At 39.2% G+C, this 26,710-nt stretch overlaps 2 protein-coding genes across 8 annotated transcripts in view; both read left to right on the top strand.

Annotated features, from left to right (window-relative positions):
• Positions 1-268: 268 nt before the first annotated feature.
• stag2a (stromal antigen 2a) lies at positions 269-21,279 on the top strand. 3 transcript variants are annotated; one of them, XM_037749189.1, is made up of 34 exons: positions 269-520; positions 3,340-3,452; positions 3,597-3,675; positions 4,045-4,203; positions 4,398-4,494; positions 4,597-4,673; positions 4,770-4,974; positions 5,107-5,258; positions 6,757-6,830; positions 7,113-7,236; positions 8,366-8,464; positions 8,657-8,736; positions 9,144-9,251; positions 10,112-10,220; positions 10,365-10,482; positions 10,609-10,712; positions 10,812-10,904; positions 11,008-11,097; positions 11,194-11,397; positions 11,509-11,579; positions 12,242-12,329; positions 12,889-12,969; positions 14,206-14,298; positions 14,392-14,566; positions 14,657-14,796; positions 14,887-14,988; positions 16,045-16,193; positions 16,313-16,441; positions 16,535-16,740; positions 17,008-17,248; positions 17,366-17,476; positions 17,607-17,733; positions 18,673-18,750; positions 19,214-19,278. In XM_037749189.1, exons 2-34 carry the CDS (start codon positions 3,409-3,411, stop codon positions 19,235-19,237), a joined length of 3,831 nt encoding a protein of 1,276 aa, XP_037605117.1. In that variant the 5' UTR covers positions 269-520; positions 3,340-3,408; the 3' UTR covers positions 19,238-19,278. The 3 variants fall into 3 exon arrangements, with proteins under 3 accessions (XP_037605117.1, XP_037605118.1, XP_037605119.1); XM_037749190.1 differs by having other exon boundaries at positions 270-520; positions 3,334-3,452; positions 19,214-21,279; XM_037749191.1 differs by having other exon boundaries at positions 273-520; positions 3,334-3,452; positions 17,011-17,248.
• Positions 21,280-21,588: 309 nt separating this feature from the next.
• The window catches only part of thoc2 (THO complex 2), a 27,587-nt gene continuing 22,465 nt past the window's right edge, over positions 21,589-26,710 (top strand). For all 5 annotated transcript variants that reach the window (XM_037749188.1, XM_037749186.1, XM_037749187.1 and 2 more), the window contains exons 1-7: positions 21,589-21,801; positions 24,282-24,337; positions 25,450-25,541; positions 25,747-25,798; positions 25,949-26,019; positions 26,387-26,508; positions 26,602-26,710. The exon at positions 26,602-26,710 is cut by the window's right edge and continues 25 nt beyond it. In XM_037749188.1, coding sequence (XP_037605116.1) covers positions 21,737-21,801; positions 24,282-24,337; positions 25,450-25,541; positions 25,747-25,798; positions 25,949-26,019; positions 26,387-26,508; positions 26,602-26,710 — 567 coding nt within the window. In that variant the 5' untranslated portion in view covers positions 21,589-21,736. The remainder of the gene's footprint in view (positions 21,802-24,281; positions 24,338-25,449; positions 25,542-25,746; positions 25,799-25,948; positions 26,020-26,386; positions 26,509-26,601) is intronic.

Raw genomic sequence — 26,710 nt, 5'->3', positions numbered from 1 at the left:
TCCTTTGATTAGCTGTGAATTTAACATGTTTATATACATTTTATATGCAATATACAAAGACATGTGTGATACATTATGTAATATAGGTATTTCCAGTGCCTCTCCTCTAACAGACATGCAGATTAATTTGGATGACTTGGATGTTTTTCCTTGAAGTGTATATTTTCCAACAGTGAGTCAATGAGTTTGACAAGCTGTGGTCACACGGTAGGGCAGTGAGAAGCAGTGAGAAGCAGGAGAGGGCTGACATGATGTGGCCCCTCATGCCCTTACCTGCAGTTCACGGAGCCACCGACAGGTGGTGTGTGTGCTACATGCATAACAAGGAAAATACAAAGTGTACCTTGATATGTTAGCCACCGAGGAGCTCCTTAACGTTAGCTAGCAAATAAAACGATTAGTTTTGACTTTTGGGAAATGACAGTTTGTGCAGGAAAATAACGATAGCACCCTCTTCGCAAAGTCCGCACCGTTTGGATTCACATTATTTGGTTTGTGTCCGTCTTTGATTTAAAACGAGGTAAGTAAGTTGTAAAATGGCGGATAGCTAACGTTAACATCCAGGGAGTTTGTCATTGATGATGCTAGAACGTTACTGGCTAGCTCACTAGGCACTTGACATTTGTGTTAACATGAGTCTTTAACATACAAACACGACTTCATCATAATAAACGAGAATAAACAGGATTAATAATGGCGAGGTAACATTGGAGCTGGTGTTAACTAGTGGTGCTGTTAGCCAGCTACAGCTAACGCTAATGCTAGCCAAGCTAACGCTAGCAACTCCTCTGAGGCTGAAAATGGATCAAAATCCAAAAGTGAATCCGTATCCTACAAATGAGTTGCTCGGTACGAATCAAGTGGTCAAAGAGAATGTCTAAAGGTAGATAAATAGATAGTGTGTCGGCTAATATCACATATCAGGAAGGTTAGCTGCATTAGCCAGAGTGCTGCTTGGCCGTCAGGAAGAGATGAGAGTGGGTCGGAATCACCAGCTTCGGAAACATCTGGAGTTGCGTTTTGTAGTTCGGAAGTATATCACTGCGCTTGTCGGACATGTTTTGGGATCAACTTGCTTTATATTCGAAGTAACATTATAGTTAACAACGACTTGGCATTAACTCTTATGGGAATATTACATTACTTATCCAAGAAAGTAACGTGTGATTGAGGCACTCAAGTAAAGTGACGCATTCCGATGTGTGGTCCTTGGAGCCCAAAGTCAGGCACCTTGTCTGTTGTCTGTTCAAAATAAGGACAACCATGTCATGTTTACACTGCATGTTGGGATTGCCCATTACAGTTCCAGTGTAAACACGCCCCCACAGATTCATTCTCGGACGATGTCTGCTGTAACCGAGTTTTGAAACATGGGCATCCGCATATCTTACGTTATTTGTCCAGTTAAATGCCATAAACTGTTAGAAAGTAATTATATCAAGTTCATGTACTTAGTTAACAAACTAATAAACTTGTTTTTCCTGGCCCTACCTCAAAATTGTGTACAGTGAGACAGGCTAGTCCTCTCCACACCAGACACGATAGAAGAAGTTGGGTTTCTCCTGAACTGAAGATAATTACTACTCAGAATTTCTGTCAGCACAGGAAATTTGTTAAACCAAACGAAAAGATGTTGTTCCAGCCCCATGTATGCATGACGAGAGCAGGGTTCAACTTGAAACACTACACAAGTTCTCCCAGTTTGGAAGACCACACACATGCTTCAGTGTGGTGTGGTTGTAAATAATACTGTGGTGGGCCCAGAAAATTATTGATCATGTCGGCAACTCTATGCATGCTGTCATTGAGTCAGCAGGAAGTCGGTTGTAGATTTAGTTTGGTTCTTGGCGAATAGTCAATGGCCAATTTTGCCTTTTAGAAAACCACCCACCTGTATTGCTCGGTAGAATTTGTGTTCAACTTTGGGTCAAGAGGTCAATACAGGTCTAACAGCAGGGGGGCAATAAGACACATTACCTGCCTGTGAGTGTGGCTGCCAAGTTAAACACTACACCAAATCACCATTCTAATATCCCTTGTTCTTTACGTAGCATTTCACTTAACGAAAGGTGGGGGGAAAATGGCATGATTTTGATAGTCATTAAATGAAATTTTGCTGCCCAGCTGCAAATACTCCCACAGTGTCCTCAGTCCTCATATAAAAATTTGCTCGATCTGAGCAGTCAATAAACCCAGACTGTAATTGACACTGATATGAAATGAAGTAGAACATGTATGAAATACACAAAATCCTCACTTATCTGATGTATTAACTAGAACACTGTTGGTATTTTTATTTGATGAATGACAAACTGTTATTCAGATGGCAAAAGTGACATCAATCATGGTGTTCATTAACTAATTGGTTACATTTATTCAGCACTAGGTAGTAATACACCATAGAAGAACAACAATGATAATAAAATACGTTTTGTGTATTTGCAACTGTGCAATTTCTATATAAATATAAATATAAATTACTGCGTTTCAAGCTCCAAATTATCTGCACAGATAGAGATAAAAGTAGGACTGAGGAGTTCTCAGTGTGTAAAATCGTAGAACAGAGTGGAAGTGAGTCAGTGCAATGACAGAGGAAAGTAGGGCTGGGCGATATGGTCAAAATATTTGATCATGATATTGGTCATTTCATATCTCAATAACGGTATACTCCTGTGTGAATTAAATACTTGACAAATGAAAAGTACTGAACATTTTCCAATCTTAAGAACTTGAGTGCAAAATGAACATAACAGTTTTAAGGGAAAGTATGGAGAAAAAGAAATGAATATAGGCCTAGGCTATATTGTGATAGAAACGATATAGAAAAATATATACAATAGACATTTTTATATCTGTTTACGATATATATATATCATCATATTGCCCAGCCCTAGAAAGCATCCCTATTAAGGCTTTAATAACTCTGAACAAGATGTGTATGGCTGCATCTAATGATCGAGATTAATACATTTTCTTCCACAGAATATCAGAAAATATTGAAACAATTTTTTTTGTCAGACCCCAGGATGACATACTCAGATTGCTTTTATTGTGTGGAAAAAAAGTGGTGAGATCACAAGCAAAATTTCACAATGTACTGTATGTATGGGGTAAAATCAGTCACTAGCACAAGTAGCTAGACTGCTGTTTCATGTCACCAAGGTGCATCTTAGGGCCTTTGTCTTTCTCACAATAGAAACAAACATGTTCTCTTTCTTTTTTGAGTATCTTGACACCTATATAAGATATTCTGTGATTTGTTAGTGAGTTATTGCAGCCAGTGTTGATGTCGTCATTCATCAACAAACTCTTCTCATTTGTCTTGTTTTCCAGGAGCAGATACCTTCTTGCTTGGGGTCCAGAGCAGTAGAAGCACCCACGCCAGCATATCCAGAAAATGTTAAAGAAATGATAGCAGCGCAGGATTTGCACACAGAGTTTCAATTTCCTCAGTAAGCAGAGCATCACTGATATTTATTATCAAGTTAAACGTGTCTGTGAATGTGTCTTTTGTGTTTGTCTGTTTGTATGTATGCATGTACACTGTCTTGTTACGTTTGTTTCGTGGTTGTAATGACTTAATCTGTTGTGCACAGAGAGGCAGAATCTCAGTTGTCTTCAGATACTGACCTTGAGGATCTTGATGGCAAAAATGCAAAGACAGGAAAGGGCATGGTAAGTTTTTTATTTATTTATTTTCCATATCTTTCCATGTGCAATCCGGGTCACAGGGAGGCTTGAGCCAATTGCAACATGCGTTTGGTGGAAGGCAATGAAACACCCTGGACTGGTTCTCAGTACATCACAGGACTAACACACAGTAGAAACAGCTGTGTTTGATCAGAAAATAAGTTAATGCTGCATCACTGTCTGCATCAAATGTCTGTAATGTGAGTTAGTCCAACACTGTGACAGCTTTTTCATTCCCAGCAACCTGATAAGCTATTACACGCACATTTAATGCATGTGCACTGTACTCAGACTTATGATACTCAAGGCAATAACACACTTTCATCTTCCATTTAACATCTTTCTCCCCAACAGGCTGCCAAGAAAAGGAAGAAGGCGCTTGGAGACAAGGCCAAAGGTGGGGGAGGAGGGAGGGCCCCCGGCCTTGGCAGGGTGAATGGCCATCATCAGGAGAACGGGATGGAGAACATGACCCTGTTCGAGGTGGTGAAAATGGGAAAGAGTGCCACACAGGTGGGTTACACACTGGTGTGGGGAAGAGATCATGTCTTGTGTTGTGGTTTCTTTAATATATTTTGACTGGTGTGAAAGCTTTGGGTTCCATTTCTTTGGATTAACTTGTTTTGGGGCAGCAGCATCATCCCAAACATGCAGTGATATTATGAAAAAAAATGTCAAAGTTGTTTTTGTTGTGTTTTATTTTCTAGTCTGTTGTTGATGACTGGATCGAGGCATACAAAAACGACAAGGACGTTGCACTCTTGGACTTAATCAACTTCTTCATTCAATGTTCTGGCTGTAAAGGTAACTATCTGACATGATCTGTCCGAATACGTAGCAGGTATGGTGCCTGAATCAAATGAATACACTGAACTTTGCTGCCATTTTGTGATTCTTCACACAAAGGCGCTGTGAGTGGAGAGATGTTCAGACATATGCAGAACTCCGAAATCATCCGAAAAATGACAGAGGAGTTTGATGAGGTGATGCAGACTGTGTTTTTACATTACATGGGGAAATGAACAGTATGAAACAAATGTGATCCTGTATCTGATCATCCCTCTGCTGTCATCAAACAGGACAGCGGCGACTATCCATTAACTATGTCAGGACCACAGTGGAAGAAATTCAGGATAAGCTTCGCTGACTTCATTGCTGTTCTGGTGCGTCAGTGTCAGTACAGCATCATCTACGACGAGTACATGATGGACACACTCATCTCGCTGCTCACCGGCCTGTCTGACTCACAGGTCAGGGCGTTCAGACATACAAGCACACTAGCAGGTCAGTTTTAATGCGCACGTTTCACTGTCTACATTTCTGCTCCATACATGCCTGCACGTTCTCACGCCATGATTATTGTGCGGAAGTTGTCTTTCCTTCAGGTGTATATCTAACTATTGTTGTTTACCGCAGCCATGAAGTTGATGACGGCCTTGGTGAACGTTGCTCTCAACCTGAGCATCAATATGGACAACACGCAGAGACAGTATGAGGCGGAGAGGAACAAGGTTGTTGCAAAAAGGGCTAATGATAGGTTGGAGCTCCTGTTACAGAAGCGTAAAGAGGTGAGAAGAAATATAAGTTGCAACTACACATTGCAAACGGTTTATCAGTAAGGCTTTTGGAATGTATCCAGTGTTTCCCTCAAATATTGTCTGTCCACTCCGTACTGTGCATATCATAGTTCCATTAATGACATATCATAGCTGCATTCATTCATACTGTACATTTTATAAACGTGTTTGTTGTTCATTCTGTATACTCATTTATCTTTATATTTATTTATATGCACAATCTGGTTGGATGCTGAACTGCATTTTGTTGAACTAGTACGTACAGTGTGCTCTCAGCATATATTGTAATGTAAGGGGCACCCCAGGGTAGGCAGTTTTCTGGAAAAGGCAAACAAAACCCGCCAGAATTTGAAGATATAGCCCTTCTCCTACGGCTTTTTCCTCTCCCCTCTGTCCTAAGCCCCTCCCACCAGACAAGCACGGGCATATGAACTTGCTTCATACAGTAACCTGTAAGAGTACTAGTCGTTCATTTCAAACATGATCCTGATTTTGATGCCTACTGTTACCAACATTTTCTCTCCATCTCTGAAACGCTTCGCCAATGTTGTCAGACTCTTTTTATCTGTCTTCCTTTTTTGGGTTGCTTTGAAAATGCTGCAATAGCAACATTAACAACTGCTGTTGTATCAGGCTTTCATCGAAATGACTTGCACGCGCAACTGCATTTGTAGAACAGCCAATAGGAACGGTCTCTCTCTGAAATGACCTAGGATTGGCCAAAGTCTCTTGTCACGGGCTAAATTTTCTGAAGCCTGAAAACAGAGCCATGAGGAGGTGTAGAAGTCTAGTTTTCTCTCAGAACACTTGAATTACAAAATGCTGAAAGGTTATTATGGAATTCCCGCCCAATGATGCCAAAAATATATCGCCTACCCCAGCTTTAATGCAAAATTATTATTCCGTTCACCATATCATCGCAAAGGCCTGCTCCTACTGAGAGTTATTTTTTAGAGTTTTTAATTTTATTGGCATAATTCGGCACAGCAACTATACCTTTCTGTAGTTATTAGGAAAATTGTCTCACTTGCAGGTCGCTTTCCAGTATCATCCTCTGTTGCCCCAACAGTGTAACATAACCTACTGTAGGCCACGATATCATCCTGTCTAAGTATCTCTGTGATTGTTGCTGTTTAACTTCATGTTAAATCATTCCCTTTTTATTTCTGTCACTGTACAGCGCTGCTCTGATGACATGTCATTGGCAGCTATGCAGTCAATATTTTCCAATTGTTTTGGGTCCTCTTATACGACTACACTGACACTGACAAAGTTGTTTGCTGATTTCTGACAGCAGAAAAAAATTGTTGAAAATAAGAAAAATATAGAATAATGCCAGCCTTACCCTTTAACATAGCTAAAATGACTTCTCATAGACCTCTTGAAAGTCCTACTTTTTTGTTTTTTCTGTTTGAGGGTTGAACAAGGCTTCTTTTGTTTTGGCTATTTTCATGCAAATGATTTAAATGTATCACTTTGTGTCTTTCAGCTTCAAGAAAATCAAGATGAAATTGAAAACATGATGAATGCAATTTTCAAAGGAGTGTTTGTTCACAGATATCGGTATGTGAATCTTTGATTTACTTACATACTTTATGCTGACTGAGATTTCACTGAGAAGCCTCTGATCACACTTGAGTCTTATCACAACAAGCAGGGACCTTTTCAATGTTCATTGCTGGCTTTTTGGCGCCCTCTAGTGTGAAATTAATGTCAACACCAATATGAGTCCACATGATTTTAGTTTGCAACCTAACAGCTCTGAACAATTTTGATTACACAACATTGTATTGCATGTTATATGATATTAATTACTAATTTAATCAATTCTCTTGTGTTTGCCAGCGATGCCATTGCTGAGATCCGAGCCATTTGTATTGAGGAGATAGGAATGTGGATGAAGCTGTACAGTGACGCCTTCCTCAATGACAGTTACCTGAAGTATGTTGGCTGGACAATGCATGACAAGGTGAGCTAACAGACAGCCACTGCTTTGTGTGGAAACAAATTAACCATAACTTAAGAAAAGCTGATAAAGTCCAAATACATTGTCCAAATTTAGACCAACTTCTAACCTCAGTTTAAATCAAACTAACCAATCCTATTAATGAAGAGTTTCTGCAGTCATTTCAGAATACAAGCCATACACATTCCTCTTTGCTGGAAGATATTTGATGTGAAAGCAGCTACCGGTAGTTTTCCATTAAACAGGGTAGCAACATCACAAAAGGTGACCGATGCTGAACAAATGATTCAGATTATGACATATGATGTTTTTATGATTTAAATCACGAAAAGAAGTGTATCCATATCCATATACACCGATCAGCCATAACATTAAGACCACTGACAGGTGAAGTGAATAACATTGACTATCTCGTTACAATGGTACCTGGCAGTGGGTGGGATATATTAGACAGCAAGTGAACATTTTGAACTTTGAACTTTGTGTTGGAAGCAGAAAAAATGGGCAAGCGTAAGGATGTGAGCGACTTTGACAAGGGCCAAATTGTGATGGCTAGACGACTGGGTCAGAGCATCTCCAAAACTGCAGCTCTTGTGGGATGTTCCCGGTCTGCAGTCGTCAGAACCTACCAAAAGTGGTCGTAGGAAGAAAAACCGGTGAACCGGCAGGGTCAGACCCGAGGCTCATTCATGCACGTGGGGAGCGAAGGCTGGTCCGTGTTGTCCAATCCAATAGAAGAGATACTGTAGCTCAAATTGCTGAAAAAGTTAATGCTGGTTCCGATAGAAGGTGACAGAACACACAGTGCATCGCAGTTTGTTGCGTATGGGGCTGCGTAACTGCAGACCGGTCATGATGCCCATGCTGACCTAATGTTATGACTGATCGGTGTAACCCATGACTGGTGGAGGACTAAATGTTATGGAGTCCATATTATCATCTTTGTATCAAAATCTGATCAATAGTTTTGACTGTGGCAAATGAATGGAAAAAACTCTTCTTGACGTATATCATTATATTTTTTTCTATAGGGGTGCATAATAATAAACGTTAAAAAAAGTTGAATTGGCAAAGTAGCACCTGAGTTTTGGCATTCAAATCTGGTCAATATTTTATTGTATTTCTACTCCAGCAAGGTGAAGTGCGACTGAAGTGCTTGAATGCCCTACAAGGCCTGTTCTACAGCAGGGAGCTCGGTGCACGACTGGAGCTCTTCACAAGTCGCTTCAAGGTGAGCCAGCAGCTGCATCACTTCATCATAATTGGAATGCGTTGTTGTCTTGTTGCGTCTTTATATGCCGATAATTAAAGAGTAATAAAATAATTTGGCTTCAGTATACTCATGCATGATACAAGAACTAATGTTATGGTGATGGTTTAGCTAAGAACTGTATCTGAAACATAAATCTGCTCTCATTGACAGGACCGCATTGTGTCGATGACTCTAGACAAGGAATATGATGTTGCAGTTCAAGCCATTAAACTTCTGACACTTGTCTTGCAGTGAGTAACCCCCCCCTTCCTTTTGAATGGCATCATTCTGCATTTCAACTTGTTTTATGAAGTTTTATAATGTGACCATCAAGACATAACACTCATTAAAGTCAACATGGTAAACACAAAATCTCACTACAGATTGGGATTCGATGTATTTTGGCTCAAATTAGAGACATTACCATTAGTGCTCACAGATGTCATCATTTTTGTTTATAGCTGAGGTTACTGATGGGGAGAATATGACCATATTTTGTTAGATTCAATATTCATGTTTCTTTCCCCCGTTATCCTAAATGCTTCCGTGAGATATAATTCAAACAAACCTTTTCCTTTATAATTTCGAAATGCTCATCCTTGATTGATTAAACTGGCCTTTATAACTAAGAATGTAATGTATGCATTTCATCTAACAGGAGTAGTGATGAGGTTCTGACAGCAGAGGACTGTGAGAGCGTATATCATCTGGTTTACTCGGCACATCGACCCATCGCTGTTTCAGCGGGAGAATTTCTGTTTAAGAAGTAAGTGTAACTGAATTGTTAATGGAAGTGGTTATCATAACACATTAATGTTAGGTCTACATTGGATTCCAAAGTTCATCTTGTTTCACAGCAAAAACAGAAGTGCAAAGAATTGGGGTGCCTGCCAAGTTAACTGTGGGAGATTACATTAACTATTTTAAAGTAGAAATGTGTGTAGGAGCCATTTCTGATTTATGTTTATTACACCCTAATGGTCCAGTAGGTGGCACCCTTGTGTTGGGGTTGTTCTATAAGTGTAGGAACCTTCATGCAGGTGACAAGTGTTGCTAGACAGAGGAGGAGCACAAATAGTTTTTTGACCGTCACGCCAGGTGACCGCTGTGGTTGTATTAATACAAATATTGACTATATGGAGTTGGACATTGCCGGTTATGATTGCTTACATGCAACTCATTAAAGACACATAAAGGTGAGAAATAAATATTCCAACAGAAGCAGGAACGGAAGTTGGACTCTGTTATTTCACAAGACACTACTAAGCGATGCTACGGCGAACGTGTCAATTATAAGCCCGTCTATGCATCAAACAACCCCTTCAACAGTGTTACAATGTATCCTTATAGAAATATTTTGCAAAATAAATGTGGGATTTGCATATAACCTGTAGCTTTACTAGCAAGAAACATGCAAACAGCTACTTTGTTATTGTATTTAGATGAAAACTAATGGGGAAATCCTGTGAAATCATAAAATCTGGTAATGTGTGACTCCTGGTGTTTATGTGTGTGACACCTCATGTTTGTCCCACCTCCCCAAAAGGACTGCAGGCAGAGCAGTTGCTTATTCCACTTGCCTTCACCGGGCATTTTAACAGCCTTTTTGTATTGTGCTGATTGAAGGCTCTTCAGCCATCGTGGTCCTGAGGAGGAGGGATTACCCAGGAGGGGCAGGCAGAGCCTCAATGGCAGTCTTCTCAAGACTACTGTCTTCTTCTTCTTGGAGAGTGAGGTGAGAGTGTTACGATCTTATTTTAGGTTTGGATGACATAAGGTAATTCCATGTCTTATTAAAATGATACTAGGCGGGGAATTTACCTTGTTTCAGTATGTTTTAAATTGATTCAATAACATTTAACCATTTGATGTGTTACAGCTCCATGAACATGGGGCGTACTTGGTGGATAGCTTGTGGGACTGTGGGTCAGAGCTGCTGAAGGACTGGGAGACAATGATCAGCCTGCTGCTGGATGAGCCCGTGCCAGGAGAGGAGGGTAAATATCCACTCTTTCAGACAATTGCTGGCTCAGATTTTCAGCTCCAGTATTGCTTGGTACTCGGTTAGCTGGGCAGGTCTTTTCATTACATTGTCAGTAACTGTCTGCGTCTGCAATCTGTAGCCCTCACTGATCGCCAGGAAACGGCTTTGGTTGAGATCATGCTCTGTGCCATCCGGCAGGCTTGCGAATGCCACCCTCCGGTGGGCAGAGGCACAGGAAAGAGGGTGAGTGTCTGGTCGTCATGCTTGACATAGAGAGAATCAGCTTTGTTTCTTGAATGATTTTATGTTATTAACATTGTTGGGGTTTTGTGCCTGGAAAAGGTCCTGTCTGCAAAGGAGAAGAAAACACAGCTGGATGATCGGACACGGATCACAGAAATATTTGCAGTTGCATTGCCTCTGCTATTGGCTAAGGTGATTACTTGTGTTCCGCAACTACAGCCAACAGTGGTCAGAGTTGACGACAAGTTTAATTCGTAACCATTCAACCTAAATGCTTTCTCTTTTCTTGTCACAGTACTGCGTTGATATCGATAAGGTGACCAATTTGCTACAAATACCAAAGTACTTTGATCTTGACATCTACACAACTGGCCGGTTGGAAAAGGTTTGTCAATTTTTATATTTTTTCTAGATTATGCAACTTGTAAATTGACTGCTGTGTCAGTTAAACAATGTTTTGTGCTTTCATGTTCTCATTAAGCATCTGGATGCCTTGTTGCGGCAAATCTGGGAGGTCCAGGATAAGCACACAGACACTGAGGTCCTGGAGGCCTGCTCCACCACCTACCACTCTCTCTGCAACGAAGAGTTCACCATCTTCAACCGCGTGGACATCGCCCGCTCCCAGCTTCTCGATGAGCTTACAGACAAGTTCAATAGACTCCTGGAGGACTTCCTGCAAGAGGTGGGTGCTGTAGGATTTGTCTTTGCGTTGATTGTTTTAAAAGCGTGTGAACAGGTGCAGAGGCGAGGCCGAATGTCGGGGCTTTCATAGGTTTGATCTCTTGTTTGTCAGGGTGAAGAACCAGATGAGGATGATGCCTACCAGGTTCTATCTACACTCAAGAAGATCAGCGCTTTCCACAAGTAAAGCAGTTAACATCTTTTCCTATGATTTCAATTTATTGCTACTTGTTGAAGAGTGATAATAAAAATGACAATAAACTTTATTTGTATAGCACCTTTTAACACGAGAAATGCAGCACAAAGTGCTTTACAATAAGGGGAAATAGACAGAATGAACATAAAATCAGGGAAAATAAGATGGAAAATATAACCCACTTGATAAAATAAGATAACAATAAAAATAAGATGAAATAGAATGCACAACATTAGATGGGAAAAATAATATTTAAATCAGTACCCATATTTGCAGCATGCACACATACATCAATAAACACTGCAGCAACATCAAAAGGTCTCCATTCTCTTCTTCTCTGTTTTTATCTTTTCTACATCAGTGCTGGAGATTTGAATTTTTAAGATGAAAACTCAAAGTATTTTGCCTCTAGTGCACTCTCTACCAATCCATGCTTAGGTCTCTGAGGCTATAAACTGACTTTTCCCGACAGACACAGACTCACCGTCGGTCTTGATTACACTTAATTAATTAATAGCATTTCCAGTCATACTATTTGGCATTTAAGTTGAATTTTGGTTTTCCTTTATGAGGTAAGATGTGAATAATGACATTTTCATGAATTATGTTATTATGTATTATTTATCATTTGCATTCTCTTTGCTTCCAGTGCACATGACCTATCTAAGTGGGATCTCTTCACCAGCAACTACAGGCTGCTCAACACAGGTCTGCAGAACGGGGATATGCCTGAACAGGTAACAGCACAGTCTTCTCTAACTTCTTCTAACTTCCCCGAAATGCAAAACCAACAATTTCAGTCAATCGGTGTGTTTACATGCAGTTAAGTAACATGGTTTCTCATCAACTTTTTACGTGACAAAAAGTGCAGTCAGTGAAAGTAACAGAGTAGAAAGTAGAGATAATAACATGGAGCAATTCATTCTTGTATTTAAAATCATTCCATTGAAAGTCCGACTAGGACTGAAAATAACACAAAGTAGCCGCTAGATGTCTAAATATGTCTATTGACTATTTGTAAAATTCACACACATTTGTGCCATGAGGAAGCAGCATCTTCTGTAACGAATACAGTTAAAATAAGCATGCAGTAAGGTTGGAGAAATATGATAACTGACCTGTTGCATCTATAAGCAGACTTGCATTAATTAGGTTACTACAGTGCGTATAAACATGTTCTCCGATTACGTGCGTAACCTGATTTCTCTGAGTAACCTGTTTACTAAAGTACATGTAAATGCACTGACGTGTGGAACAGTACAGCTCATCTAATCTGCTTGCCTCCTTCCCCCCCAGATTGTGATTCACGCAATGCAGTGCACGCATTACATCATCCTGTGGCATCTAGCGAAGGTTTCAGACGGCAGTTCATTAAAGGTATTGACATTTTGGTCATGATGCATTTTTTAGTATACTTGGCAAAATTAATGTATAAGGAAAGGTGTAAAAAAAAGGATATCAGTTAAAGAAACAAAACATTTCTATGCATAGATTACTTATTACAGTATCACAGTCAGTTTGAGAGTAGTCTACCTCCTAATGGACAAGACAGCTATTTAACTACATAATTAAACATTACCACAGACTTCTTTAAAGAGTTCGGGGTTTTTGATTGTCTATGCTATGTGGTATTCCCTACATAGCTGACCCTAGGTACATGGAGTTTCGGGGTGCTTTCTCCTGCCATAGTCCGTCCGAATCAGAGTCAAATTGATACTTTTGGTTCGTTTTCTATTTAGTCTGGTTTGGTTCTGCAGCGCACAAATTAAAGCGGACCAAATAAAAAAAATATTTTGCTGAGGTGCGTGTACGCAGGAGCAAATTTATCTTTTTCATCTCAAGAGCTGCCACTTCTATGTAGGGAATTGCGGACTTGCGGAAATATTGCTGACAAAGTTTTTCACTTTGACTTGGCACTGATCGACTGTGCACACTAATTCATTCTCCTACAGTTTATCTGGAATGACTTTATAAATGTCAATATTTTTGTGGACTTTATTTAGCATATTCTGTATGTTCTCTTCGGCCTTGATGTCAGGCAAACATTGGACTTCTGCAGAAGTCCAGGTCCGTCCTCTCCCACTCATATTAACCTGTCGTTTACCTGTGTCCATTTCAAAAAATGCCCGCACAGGCAGCTTTGTTTGGTCTGCTTGGAAACGGTCCGAGACCACCTCTCACAAGCACTCTCGGAGCGTTTTTTTTTTGGTTTGCACCAAAGAAGAATTCGTAATGCGTTCACAACTGCCCAAACGAACCGCATCAAGGGTTGAACCGCACCAGAGTTTGATTAAAACGGACTAACTGTTGGCTTGTGTAAGCGCCCTCAAAGTACCTTTTACACATCTTTTACTTTGTCATACTTACAAAATGTATAAAGCAAGATATTATTTTTCTGATTTTGGCACTAATTGACAGTGAAATATTTCAGTAAGTATCAGACCTGAGTACCAGTTTCCATCAAGGGTAGCTGGTTTGAAATATGATACTGACTTCCTGTATCTTCTTTTGGACTGCTGAACTATTTTTTTTTAACTCATATAGATCTACCAGTACTTGGATTGTATTTTATTCACTTACAGGACTGTCTAACTAAACATCTGCTCCTTTTAGGGTGACATGGTGACCCTGAGAAAGCAAATGAGAGCTTTCTGCTTAATGTGTCAGCGTTACCTAAACGGCATCAACAACGCAGTTAAAGAACAGGTGGGGTTACGCTGATAGGACTGCTTTTTCATTCCTGACTTTTCTACATGACTGAAAATGTTCATAAATGCTGAAGTGTTGTGTTTATTCCAGGCCTTCACCATACTATGTGATCTGCTATTGATCTTCAGTCACCAAATTATGTCTTCAGGCCGGGAACAACTGGAGCCTCTGGTCTATACGCCAGACTCCTCTTTGCAGGCAGATCTGCTCAACTTCATTCTGGATCAAGTGTTCATTGATCAGGATGACGACAATAACAGCACAGGTCAGTCAGTCACCATTGTGTCAACCAACCACATTAAAATGTCCAAGGATTTATTTTTTTATAATATTTGTATTATTTTGTATTTTCCAGACGGACAGCAAGATGATGAAGCCAGTAAAATTGAGGCTCTGCACAAGCGAAGAAACCTCCTAGCTGCCTATTGCAAATTAATCGTTTACAACGTGGTGGAAATGAACACCGGAGCAGATATATTTAAACAGTATATGAGGGTGGGTTTTAACCCCTTTTTGAAATCAGTTATAAGGAATTCCTCCTACCCTGTTCTTCTTAATAACAGTATTCCTTCTCTTTCTCCTTAGTATTACAATGATTATGGAGACATCATCAAGGAAACAATGAGTAAAACAAGACAAATCGACAGAGTACAATGTGCAAAGACACTTGTCTTGAGCCTGCAGACGGTAAGATTCTGTGCCTAGATACAATATATTTATTGTTAACTTGTGTCATTTGTTTTAGACACATCAGTAGATGCCAGCAAATCTTCCAGATTATCTAAAAACTAGGGCTGTCAATCGATTTAAAATATTTAATCGCGATTAATCGCATGATTGTCCATAGTTAATTACGATTAATCACTAATAAATCACGCTAATAAATCACGCTAATAAATCACACATTTCTTATCTGTTCAAAATGTACCTTAAAGGGAGATTTCAACATGGGAGTGGGCAAATATGATTGCTTTGTGCAAATGTATGTATATATTTATTATTGGAAATCAATTAACCAACACAAAACAATGACAAATAATGGCAAAAGAAATATACTCAAATCATAACATGGCAAACTCAAGCCCAACAGGCAACAACAGCTGTCAGTGTGCTGATTTGACTATGACTTGCCCAAAACTGCATTTGATTATCATAAAATCTGCATGTCTGTTAAGACTTGTGGGTAACCATAGAACCCATTTTCATTCAAATATATTGAGGTCAGAGGTAAATGCCCATTTTTTCCTCGCCAAGATTTAGCGCAAGTTTGGAGCATTAATATAACCTTCTTCTCGACAAGCCAGTATGACATGGTTGGTACCAATAATTCCTTAGGTTTTCTAGGTTCAGATGACGCCAGTATCTTCACTCTAGCTTTAAAACTGAGCCTGCTATAACCTAAAAATTGCAAGTTGCGTTAATGCGTTAAAGAAATTAGTGGCGTTACAATGAATTTGCTTTAACGCGTTATTATCACGTTAGCTTTGACAGCCCTACTAGAAACATTTACTGACTTTAATGTTAATATATGAGGCATCACTTTGCTCCAGTGTGCCACGTAAACAGAGGAAGATGGTGATCTTCTATAGACTGAATTATAATAAAAAATAAATTGGGATACAGCAGGCTTAAGTTACAGCAGATCACAAATGTATTTGATGAAGGATTTAGACCTCTCAGTCTGTGAAACCACCTGTAACGAAATGTGGAAAAAAAGTGTATTTCTGTTTTGTTTTTTTGTAGTTATTCAATGACATGTTGTCTGAACTTGGCTTCAATGTCGACCGCTCAACATCAGCCTTCTGTGGCATAAAAGAGCTCGCCCGACGCTTCTCATTGACTTTTGGCTTGGATCAGGTGAAGACCAGGGAGGCTATTGCCATGTTACATAAGTAGGTAACATTCCTGATCCCAGACCTTGTGGTTTACAGCTTTGCATGCAACTCCGTTCTTGCAATGATGTCTGTGTTTTAATGAGCAAGGCATATCATTATTTCCTTCTGTATTTTAGGGATGGAATTGAGTTTGCTTTTAAGGAACCTAGTCCCCAAGGACAGGGGTATCCACCTCTCAATCTAGCCTTTTTGGATATCCTGAGCGAGTTCTCCAGCAAACTAATGCGGCAGGACAAGAGAACAATGTAAGTTTGACTTGGTTTAATGTTTGCGTTCAACGTGGAGCTGACAAGGAGCTCTCAAAAGGTCCTAACTGTTGTATTCTGACACTTCTGCAGTCACGCGTACCTGGAGCGATTCATGACGGTTCAGATGGCCCTGCAGCGAGAGGACTGCTGGCTGCCCCTCATCTCATACAGGAACTCCTTGCAGGCTGGAGGGGACGATGACACCATGTCTGTCATCAGTGGGATCAGCAGTCGAGGGTCCACCAGGAGTAAGAAGTCCAAGCCAGCTGCTGCTAGCAAAAGGAAATTGCCTGAAGGTGAGCAATGAATTTAGCTGCAACATGAGGTAATCTGCACCAAACTTACTTGTTTGTTTGATGTATTTTTCTGTGTCCCCCTCTCAGAAATACTATAACCAGTTTGTCGTTAAGTTGCTAAGTGGCAAATTCAATCACAAAGCTGGAAATACTGGGGTGTTTTTTTTGCCTTTAAATTGTCATACATCTGTATTTCAACAATGTGTGTCAGTCACTAGGAAATACAAATATAAGGAGTTCTGTCATTTTAGAATATCTTTTCTCTAGCAGAAGAGAACAGCTGCAGCAGCAGTGATGCAGTTTGGATGAGCCGCGAGCAGAACGTGCAGACGCCAGTGATGATGCATTCGCCCCACCTTACTTCTACTGTACTGAGGGATCCAAAGACGATGAGGCCAGAGGACAGCTACGCGGCCGCATTCACCATGCCAACAGAGCAGCATCCCCATCAGCCTGTGCCTCCCCAGCAGCAGCCACACAATCACCACCAGGCTGCTATTGATTACAAGTACTGAAACCTTAAAATTAATATTTAATGTAGCTGCTGTTCACAGCATCTCGTGCTATTTGTGTTAAACTATGGTGATTATGAAGTCATATTAAATACTGAACATTGTACCCACAGTACCCAGGTTACTTGGATGTTGACACAGAGGCAACAAGCTGAAGCCTGTCAGCAGCAAGAGCGGGTTAGCATGCACTACGCCAAGATGAAGAACCACATGCAGCAAACAATGTAAGATGGCGCTTCTCTTCAGACATTAAATTGGTTTGAATTGTGGAGGAAACTTGTTTTTTAAAATAACATCCAGACAATAGACAGTATGTGAAAAAGCACCTAACAAGTGTCTATGTGTACTCCTCAGTCGTCGAGGCTCAGGACTCATGGAGGATGATGAGGAGCCAATAGTGGAGGACGTGATGATGTCATCAGAGGACCGTTTGGAGGACATCAATGAGGGCATGGATTTTGACACAATGGACATCGATTTGGTAATTTCAAGCTGCAATCATTTCTTGGCTAATAGGGAGCAGAAGAAACAAGTTGAGGACACATCACTGACATATCATCACCGTTTTAATTTGATATGGTGAACTTATTAAACAGTTGCTTATTTACACATCCAGCTGTTACAGAGCAACATTATCATCAATTTGGAGTCGTGTTTGTGTCCACATAGTGAATGCAAGTCCAATATTCACTGTGCGCTGTTTTTGGTCTCTACCAACTACTGTTTAGCTGCTAAATGCTGCTAAAAAAAGTCCTCTATGTTCAGCAGCTAGTCTCTAACTGTGTCTGGTGCTGACCAGCTAGTGTACAGTGGGTTTTTAGAACTTTTTCTCTCAAAACAGCTGCTTGCTGCGGCTGAAAACTATTTTATGAGAGCGGTGAAAGTGAAACGAAACAGTAGACTTGTGGGTCGGACAGCTAAACAATGTGCTGAAACTCACTATAAAGCTCTATAACGCCAAGAGGAGCTGCAGATTCAGGTGATAATTATCTGTAGGTTCATCACTACGAGCAACCCCTTTCACATTGTCAATTGCTACATTGATTATAGCCACTTCTAGCCACTGTTCATGTGGATACCCAGGACCACAAATACAAAAAGATAGTGCCTTACGTTCATGGGCAAATCTTTACAGTAAATATTAACAAGCTCCTCAACTACAGTATGACACAGTCATGCTTTACTGGTAGCAAACTGTCCTAGTGAGTTCCTTCCAAATACAAAAAGTGTTGTTTTTTCCTTGTGGTGCCAAATATTAGAATTTGCACATTAGCATAATTGTCAGCATTTGATTTCCACAGTTGATGAAGGATATTTTTTTCTACATGTTTTTTCAGACTAAAAGCACAAATAGACTTTTTGTTTCTTATTTCCATTATGTCTTGTGGTGAATTGTTCTGACTGAGCTGTTATTTTTCAGCCGGCATCAAAGAATCGCAGAGAAAGAACTGAACTAAAGCCGGACTACTTTGATCCATCTTCCATCATGGATGATTCGGTAAGAATTATGCCGTTTACTTATTTGCTTCTCTTTTTTATATAATTTATTTAATATGTAAATTTGAGTGGTCATGTTGCTCATAATGTTACCTTTAAGGAACTCAGTTTTCTCATGATTATGACTCATTATTTATGGATTATTATGAATAGAGCTTTAAAGCTGGCTCTGAAACATTTGTTGCTTTCCCCATCATGGAGGACGGCAGCGATAGATAGTATTTACAGCATTTACAATTGATTCCTGTAGCAACCCCAATAGCAAAAAAAGCATCAAAATTTCCATAGAAATGTCTATTAAAACCACTAAAAATACAGTTGATATTAACTTAAATTTATGAATGTCCAAATATTAATATGTCTTGAGAAAAAAATCTTTCTAGGTTATAAATTGTGCCACAGAACATCGTTTTTCCTGTTTCTAAGATTGTGGATTTCTGAATAACTTTTCTGTATGTCTTTAGGTTCTCAATGTTTCAATGTTCTAAAACAAATTGGATGCATCGAGGTGAATATGCTATCAAAATCCTTGGAAGATAAGATGGATGGCTGTCTGAAAATCCGAATGGAAGGAAACGGACTGCTATAAATGGTTTGCGAGACACCAATGTTTGCCTCTTTAACACTTTGTTAAAACTTAGAGCGAGAGCTTGAATTTGAATTTGATTCTGATATTTTCACACACGGGACATTTGTCACACTGCAGCAGAAATGTTTGTGTTTTTGTTCAGTTACTCTAAAAGCAACTTGATGTTCGCTTAGCTCACTAAGGTGAAGCAGTACAGACATTATGTGGCAGGTGCATAGTGAGGGGACAATAACAGACTGAAATTCAAATTAATAATATATACCTTTAATCTTTTTCATTCAGTAGACAAAAATTGTCTGATGTAAATACATAGTGGCCAATATACAGGAGGGGTGAACACGATTTCATGAGCACCAGCTGATAGAAATATAATAACCCTGCAAAATAATACTAGATCTGTGATGCTTGTAGTGTTCAGTTGTTGTTGAACACTATGATGACACTGCACTTTGTCACAGAGGTATTAATTCAAGTCTATGGTCATTTTACAGCCATATTTTTAGAAATGATCATAGGCTCCAACCAATGCCTCTCTGACGCAATCCAAACAGAAATTGAACATCATAAGCTTTATAAAGACAGCATTTATTGCAGGGCTATTGAATTGGACTGCGTTACATTGTAAAGGTGTCAGTGATATTGCGTTTACCTGCTGTACTTTTAAACTGTAGACTTTGGCATGGCATGTAGCCATATATCAAAACATGTACACAGTAAAGTATAATGTGAACTGGCGTCTCATACTGTTGAAAGGCCTTGCCAGAAATGATATACGACATTCTCAGATTTCTTTGTGATGGTATTTTTTAGAAATGTATGTGTTCTGCTTTTATACCTTATAGATGACTTTGATTTATAGATATTTTGTAATGACAATCAAATGTAAATTAATGGTTTCTAATCATGTTATTTCACATAGATGCTGAAATAATCCTTTTTAATGAAAATGATTATGTTACTATAGATATGGCCAGCTGTTTGTATTTTCTTTTGATCTCTCTATAATGAAATGGGTGCAAAAGTAATGCATTGCTCAAGTGTAGTAATCTGACAATTTGATGGCTGCATCTAAAATTATTTTTGAATATTGGGAGCATTCACAGTGTCATACATAAAATTTGGACTCAACCGTAAACATGTAATCTCTCCTATATCCCAACTATTTTTCTCCACTGTATAGTATCTAATAATATCTGACATGCCATAGTTGCAATCTTTAAAAGAACGGATTTGAAAAATGGTTGAGAAAAGTGTGTGTTGTTTGTTTTGTTTTGGTTTTTTTTCCAGTTTGCAAGTGTGCAGAGGATTTTTTTGAAAAGCCAATTTCTTTGATGAGCCACTGTTGCGTGTGTAAGAGTTATAGAATTATTCTAAATTACAAAGCTTTAGAGTTCTTTAGTCAACTATCATAGTATCAGAATTGTATATTATACAATTACAGATGTGTACTATATTGTGAATCTGTGCTCATTTTATATTTGCAGTTTCTGTTTGCTTGAAATTTTAGGGAAAGGTTAAATAGAATGTAACTATTTGAAGTTAACCTACTAATTTGCAAGTATACACATACAGTACATCGCTTTGTTTGTCTTTCAATGGATTGTTGCGATATTTCTTTATCTCTGTGTATTGGCCTGGTTGGCAGATTCAGACTTTATGGAAAATGGTGTATTCATATTGTAGTTAGAAACAACTCCCTAATTTCCTCAGAATCTCACTATAAACTGGAGAAACAGATCACATGGTCTTGAACATTACCATACACATACTGACTATTCATATTAGGCAGATGAGAAAAATACATCTTAGAATTGCCTGTAAATTAATCCTTTCATTTTGATTTTTTTTCTGTTTTGCAATGAACTGCTGAAAACGTGCATACATCTGTATGTTTACACATATTTAAATATTTGTGTATATTAAATTTGTGTTTTTATTCTATGTGTGTCTCATTGCATCCTTTCAAGATTTGTATTTATGTCTGAAGATGTAATATGAACCGATAAACCCTCTGTGTCTTTGTGATTAGTTTAATCCATATTTCCAAATTAGGTGTAACGTTACATGAATGCAGTGCGGATTTTGGAAATCATACCTTGTACTCTCTTCCGCAACCAAAAATGGCGTTGGTTTGCAAATCTGTTAGTTAAGGGTAGTCACGTGTATATTATGTCGTTAAAATCACAGTTTTAAAGTAGTCGGACCAAACTGAGCTGTTATGTGCACCTAGATGGTACCATTTCCACTCATGGAACACAAAGTTCCGTATTAACAAAGCCCTCGGAGACAACCGTCAGTATCCCACCATGCAACAGTGAGCTAGCAGCAGAAGCTAACCAGCACATTTGACCCTGTGTGTGCCATGATGAGTTAGACATCCGGGCTGTGTGGATGGAAGATGGCGACACTTATCCTCCCTGGTGAATGGATCAAAAACTGGGAAAAATCAGGAAAACACGAATTGTGAGTAGGTCTGAACTTCAACACGGTGTCAGAGGTTACAGTTGTTGGCTGATATAAGCTAACTAATAAAAACGTATCTAGTAATGTCATTTCAAGCCAGTCTTTCAAGTGTGTTCGCTCGGGCTAACAGAAGCGCTAACATTAGCAAGCTAAGCTAAAAAGCCCATCTCAGGTGGCCTGCAACGTTACTTAACGCCGCTATTAGAACAAAATAAACACATCTTCTAAATAGTTGGCATTACACCGTGAATACAGTCGATTTAATCCGTTTCGTCACCTAAATGGAACTAGCTAACGTTACCTGCATGCTAAGCTACTAAGCTAAACCATTCCTTCATTTGTAAACACGGTGACTAGCAAAGCTACGTTAGTTAGCATCCATGTAGCGTTAGCTCACTCCCCGGCTGCATCCATATACGTCCAGCCACTCAATACAAGTGAATTTGATGCCACAATTCAGATAGTTTGCCAACGTTATTTGCCAACAGACAATCGACGAGCAGTTGGCGAAATAATCCTTCCCTAGCTAGCGTTGTGTAACGTTAACAGTAACGTTAACATGAATAGGAAACAAGTGGAGGGAAACGACGTTAGAGCAACGTTAGCTAGCTGTAACGTTAGCTACGGCATCTGGGATGTCTACTGAATGTTGGACCTTTGATTTCCCAGGCATGGCAGGCAGCATGAAAAGATAACTGACATTTCATGATTTTATTCGATAAACGTTCTCTTCTGAAAGCTATCCACCTCTTGGGTAATGACTGTAACGTTAACGTACAGATCACGCTTAAGCATTACGTTGTCAGCTAACGTTTAGCTAGCTAGATCTTTGTGTAAGCCATCAGTTAGCTAACTCATTAACAATGGTATGGCTCCATTTCGATAAACAAATCACCACTCCGTGCTAACCAACTATATCTGGACAGCAAACATCAACTTCATTGGCTCAGCGTCAAATCCACCAACCTAACATTAGAAAGATGCAGCACCATAGGAGCTCGCCATAACAACATCTGGAAATCAAAACCTAACTCAGAATGGGGTTTTTAGCTTGATTATTCTATAATAAGGGAAAACATTGCGTGAAGATTTTCCACTCATTTCTTTAGCACAGCGGAGACACAATAGGCTCATCCTCGGTGCTAGCTACTAGGCCTTGCATATTTAAGTAAGGCCTGCAGTGAGATGCATCAACTCAAACTACTACATTCTTCGTCGTGCACATACAACTTGTGTTTTAGGCCGATAGCACTTTGACAGAAACTTGTTTCAGATAGTTGCAACACATTAGCAACTTGTAAAACGCTCCTATGGAGAGAAAAACTCATACATGTATTTAAGAGATGCACAATATCCCCCTTCTGCATGTCTCCGACTCTGGTACAGATCCCCTAATATGCACTGATTGTAAAACATTTCCTATAACAAAATCTCTGCTGCTGGGCAGAGCTCAGGTGAAGCTGTACAGCTTCAGCCAATCCAGTATAAAGTGTTAAATAAATGTTTTGTTGAAGACATACTTATTTCCCTTCACACAAAACAGCTAAATACTTGATTAAGCAGCTGTTTAAGCAGCACAGTGGTAAATCCTCAAGTTGGAGGGTCATGTTTTAAGGCCCAATGTCAGCAAGCCCTACAGGCTACCTGTCACCTGAGGATGCCATCCTGTTCAGTAACATCACTATGGTAGGCAGAAAGTGAAAGGGCAATTTCCATGTGCTGATAATCAACGTGCCACATTGTTATTACATAACAACTTTTATCAGGTCAAATAATGTCTTTTCTTCACAAGCCGTCTAGCATTATTGTGACATTTGGATCTGTATGTGTCTGATATATCTGTCAGGAGTGAGTCAGGAAGGCCAGGGTATAAAATTGATTCAGTGCCGTACCTGCACGAAGTGCACGAAGTGAACATGGCCTGCCAGCCTCATATGAATAGCCCTGACACACCGCTGTCAGTTTGGCATCGTTGAGCATCTCTGACTGATCATTGCATGTACAGTAGTTCTCGCAGTGCGTCTAGCATCATGAATTCGAACAGAAGACATTGAGGCCGCACAAATGATCCGATCAGTCTGTGTTTGTCAGCACCAGTTCTTTGAGCCCAGTTGAGCTGTCAACTAGACAGCCCTGAGTTATGTCTTTGGTTTTATCATCTTGGATACATCCAGATTGGAAAAAACTTTCTTGGGAGTTTTGAAATATCAACCATTTCTCCAAATTTCTCAATTTATCTGGGGTATGGTGTTGGCATAGTGTTAAATGCATAAGTAACCCAGATGTTAAAAGAATATTGGTGTGCAGGTAATTGTAACCAATGAAGCCACTGCATTTGTATTGTTTTTTGGGAATTAATTTAATAAGCTGTATAAAGCAAGTTAGTGACTGTATACATGTTAAATATAGGAAGATTAAAAGGCTATGGATTGTTATGTTTGAGTACTCTAACTGACCAGAATTGTCTTTTTATTTCATAGTGTACAACTCTGCAAAGAACTTACAGAGAAAACAGATCATGGAAGTGAGGTTCGAGGTAAGTTGAGACTGACCTCAGTTCTGTTAGACTCGTTTTTTGTTCACCTCTCACGTGTTTAAACTTCTGTGCTGTACACACAGACGCACATCCATCATGGGAATTGCGGTAGTTCGAACCAATTAGCTACGTAAGAAAAATAAATATTTGAAAATGATGCGCTAAAGTTTGACAAAAATGGTAAAAAAAAAAACCTTGGTTGTCCGTTTACAGCTGAAATGTTTATGATGGCAAAAGCAGTGATAAAAGTGTATTTGTATGGATATGATATGAAGATATCTGAAAATCTATAAATTGGCACACAGTTAATTATGATTTTGAAAAGATAAACATTCATATTAATCCATAACATGCTATTTTTTTTTGTGCCAGAGGGGAACGACGAAGCACATATCACCATTACTAAACACATGTAAATCTCCTTCAGACAGTATCATCTTCAGTTAAATAATCACTAATTGCAGTGATAAATGGCACCAAAAGACATGGTAACATGCCTGTTTTTCCAAAATTTGTTTCCTTTGACATTGTTCACAAACACCGCGTTTTTTTTAAAATTCTTCGGCTTCTCGAAATACTGCCTCACTGCAGATAGCTTTTTCATATGACAGCTTTCAGTCAAGCTGCAACTTGCAGATTGCCCAGTCAGACCAGTGTGTTTGCTTCAGTGTGATCAGTTGTTAAATGTCACCATGTCTTTGTTTTTGCACAACAGTAAACTTATGTGTGAATACAAACGGAAATGTTTTGAATAAGCGATCAAAACTCAGATGCATTAATGATAATTATCCATTTATCTATTAGTGGTCCCAGCCCTCACGATGCACATTTGATCCCTGTCTGTCGGATAACGTACAGTGCCTCACCTATCCAATTCAGTGTCGTTTTCACATTTAAAGGGGTAGTTTGGGTGTTTTGAAGTGGGGTTGTATGAGAGGGCGTACCGACCGTCATCTACTGTAGGTAATACGCTGACTATAGATAAGTACCTCATACAACCCCACTTCAAAACAAACACCCAAACTATTCCTTTTAAGAGCCTTTTCCTGTCAGTTCTGTCAATTCAGTTTAAGATGAACTGTGTCTCGTGTCTTGTCCGTTTACCCCTCCAGATATACAGGCCGCCTTATACGAGCTCTGCTGGCAAGTTGTGCAGGGGAACCTGAAGTTGGATCTTGTCGCCAGCGTCCTTGGAGACATGATGGTATTAAACACATAGAAGTGTCCACACTGTATTTTAAAGAGACAAAGCTTTTATTCCTTGTTCATTACTTGTTTTCATTCCATCATGTTTAGTGTCTGCTCTGGACAGAAATTGGAGTATTTTTTTTTCTGGCACATGGGTTCAGAGTTTCTACATCATTGTATGTCTGTAGAATTTCAGTGAACTTCTGTTTTTTTTTTTTCAGGAACTCCGAGATGACATGTCATCAATTTTAGCAGACGTGTTCAGTATACTAGGTACGTTTTGGTTGAGTTATTGTATCTGAAGTAATGCATTCAAAGAAAGTCAATTATAGTATGCAATATTAAAATAGCTTTTAGTGTTTGGCAAACCTGACATATTTTTACTGTCATAATGTTTTTTTTAAAAAACTATATTTTTCACAGATTTGGAGACTGGTGCACTGGAAGAAAAAATCAAACGTGACCATTACACACAACTAGTGGGAGCATGTTTGGTAAGAATACTATTTCTGTATTAACATCAGAATAATTTTATATTAAAAACACTTTATGTACCTAGAATATAATACAAAGGCTGCCTGAAGAAAGCTATTTGTATCATCAAAATACGAGAGCTTGTATTATATTATTGTACTTAGCATTTCACTTAATTGTCACTGTTGCAGCACAGTTGTAAGCTAAAAAAAATGTCATTGTCCTGAATGTGCGATAGTGTAATTGGTATATAACAATTTCGGAACTTTGGATGAAGTTTATATCAATGTCTATTGGTGTCATAGATACATTACTGATTTTGATAACCATGTCTGTAATAAACTACAAAAACAAATCAATGAACTAGTTACATTTGTTTTATTTCAGTTTTTTGTTCCGGAAGCCATCCTGAAAGAGAGGCTGGATCCAGAAACCCTTGAATCTCTTGGACTTATAAAACAAGCCCATCAGTTCAATCAGAAGATTGTAAAAATCAAGACTAAACTATTGTAAGTAGAGTGCACAGTTTAGTAGAGATGTAATAGACATGACATGAATAAAAAGGGTGCATTTAATTTTTGTAATCTTGTATTTCTTCTCAGTTACAAGCAACAGAAGTTTAACTTGCTAAGGGAGGAGAATGAGGGCTATGGCAAACTAATCACTGAGCTCGGCCAAGACCTCTCAGGCAACATCACCAGCCACATTGTC

This window comes from Sebastes umbrosus, chromosome 17 (assembly GCF_015220745.1).
Source record: "Sebastes umbrosus isolate fSebUmb1 chromosome 17, fSebUmb1.pri, whole genome shotgun sequence".
Lineage (NCBI taxonomy): Eukaryota > Metazoa > Chordata > Actinopteri > Perciformes > Sebastidae > Sebastes > Sebastes umbrosus.
Note: the sequence above shows the minus strand (reverse complement) of the source record. Positions and strands in the feature narration are given on the sequence as shown.

Coding starts and splice junctions, on each gene's coding strand:
- stag2a (XM_037749190.1), top strand. CDS start 3,409: ATGATAGCAGCGCAGGATTTGCACACAGAGTTTCAATTTCCTCA. Junction 4,495..4,596: donor TCAATGTTCTGGCTGTAAAG/GTAACTATCTGA, acceptor CTTCACACAAAG/GCGCTGTGAGTGGAGAGATG. Junction 5,259..6,756: donor TGTTACAGAAGCGTAAAGAG/GTGAGAAGAAAT, acceptor TGTGTCTTTCAG/CTTCAAGAAAATCAAGATGA.